Source organism: Cucurbita pepo, unplaced genomic scaffold (genome assembly GCF_002806865.2).
Source record: "Cucurbita pepo subsp. pepo cultivar mu-cu-16 unplaced genomic scaffold, ASM280686v2 Cp4.1_scaffold001425, whole genome shotgun sequence".
In the NCBI taxonomy this organism is placed as follows: domain Eukaryota; kingdom Viridiplantae; phylum Streptophyta; class Magnoliopsida; order Cucurbitales; family Cucurbitaceae; genus Cucurbita; species Cucurbita pepo.
Window position 1 is genome coordinate 1 of NW_019647593.1, and position 1,654 is coordinate 1,654.

At 35.3% G+C, this 1,654-nt stretch overlaps 1 protein-coding gene across 1 annotated transcript; it reads right to left on the reverse strand.

The window, feature by feature from the left end:
- Positions 1-401: 401 nt before the first annotated feature.
- On the reverse strand, positions 402-1,318 carry LOC111786315 (18.5 kDa class I heat shock protein-like). The gene has a single exon (XM_023666623.1). The coding sequence runs from the start codon at positions 997-999 to the stop codon at positions 517-519; it is 483 nt and encodes a 160-aa protein (XP_023522391.1). The 5' UTR covers positions 1,000-1,318; the 3' UTR covers positions 402-516.
- Between the last annotated feature and the right edge of the window lie 336 nt (positions 1,319-1,654).

Genomic DNA, 1,654 nt, shown 5'->3' on the forward strand with positions numbered 1-1,654 from the left:
TTCTGTTCGAGAAGGCATTGATAATGGCATTATTTCATCTATAAGTGTAATGTGATTATGTTAGCCTTTGTTTCATATTTTGTTTAAAAAATATTTTAAAATTCTAAAAATTTCAATAATATTTTTAAATTTAAAAAGAAACTTTACTCAAAGAAAACAAAAACAAAGATTAAACCATTAATATTTTATTTAAAATTTTTCTTAAATTTTTAAAATTTCTATAAGTTTAAATAATTAAACTTTTTTAGAAGCGTTAAAATTTTTACAAGTTTTTTTAAAATACTTTTATCTTTATTATATGATATAAATAGTTGTGTACTAAAATTTAAATACTAATAAAATTTTAAAAGTTTTATTTTAAGAATATTATGTAAATTCTAGAGAGTTTAAAAGTTTTATTTTAAGAGAAATAAGGTATTTTTATTGATTTAATCTTTATTAAAAATACATGTGATACAAAAAAAAGCGCCAAAAGGTAACAAACACCACATATTACAATTCCAAAGGTTAATTCCTTCAGCCGGAAATCTCAACGGACTTCACATCCATTTTCCTTTCTTCCGCCTTCGGCACCGTCACAGTCAATACTCCGTTCTCCATAGATGCCCTAATTTCCTCCATTTTCGCATCTTCCGGCAGCCGGAATCTCCTCTGGAACATTCCACTGCTTCGCTCCATCCGATGCCATTTCTCGTTCTTCTCTTCTTTCTCTACTCTCCTTTCGCCGCTGATCTGAATCACTTTTCCGTCTTCTATCTCCACTTTCACTTCCTCTTTCTTCAGTCCAGGCAGATCGGCTTTCAGAACATGAGCCTCCGGCGTCTCCTTCCAGTCTACACGAGCGTTCACCATAGCTGAAGTTTCACGAGCAATTTCCGGAAAGTGAGATGAAAGTGATGAAGGAAAGTGAAAATCGAATGGATCTGAGAGATCGAATGTGGCAAATGGATCGAAGATGCTGCTCCGTCGGCCACCGAAAAAGCTTGGAATCATCGACATCTTCTGAGGTTTAGTTGAAGAAATTGATATACGACTTGAATCGGAGATTTGAAATCGAGATTCGGAAGCGCTTTGATTGAACTCAACGATTATCAGAGGATAATTTGCTGGTTTGGAGTTTCTGATTGGTGAAGAAAGTGAAAGAGGTGAGAATTTATGGCGACTGTCGAAGATTCTGGCTTTCTCGGGAAGTTTCTCTCTTTTTCGAAATATCCTCGCCTCCGTCGTCGAATGAACCTTCTGGGCGTTCAGCCAATTCTGCTACAATGGGCTTCTTTTATGGGCCATACCCTACGTATTTAGAAGATTCCATTTTAGAACAAACCTTACCTCTAGCGGGGTTAGGGAAATTTTTTTGTTGGACGGACCTTCTAACATGTCTATTAATAAGAACTTTCTCACTTTTAGAAGCGGAGGCTTATTTTCTCTCTTCAACTGATTTGAGATTTCATAATCTTCAACCTTATTGGAATCCATCGTCCAACCGATACCATTTGTAACAGTCCAAGCTCACTATTAATAGAAAAATGCGTCTACTAGGGAGAGGTTTCCACATTCTTATAAGAAATATTTTGTTCCCCTCTCCAACTGATGTGGGATCTCACGATTTTCAACTTCATAAAGCTTATTCAGAGCAATCCAACCGAACACATAT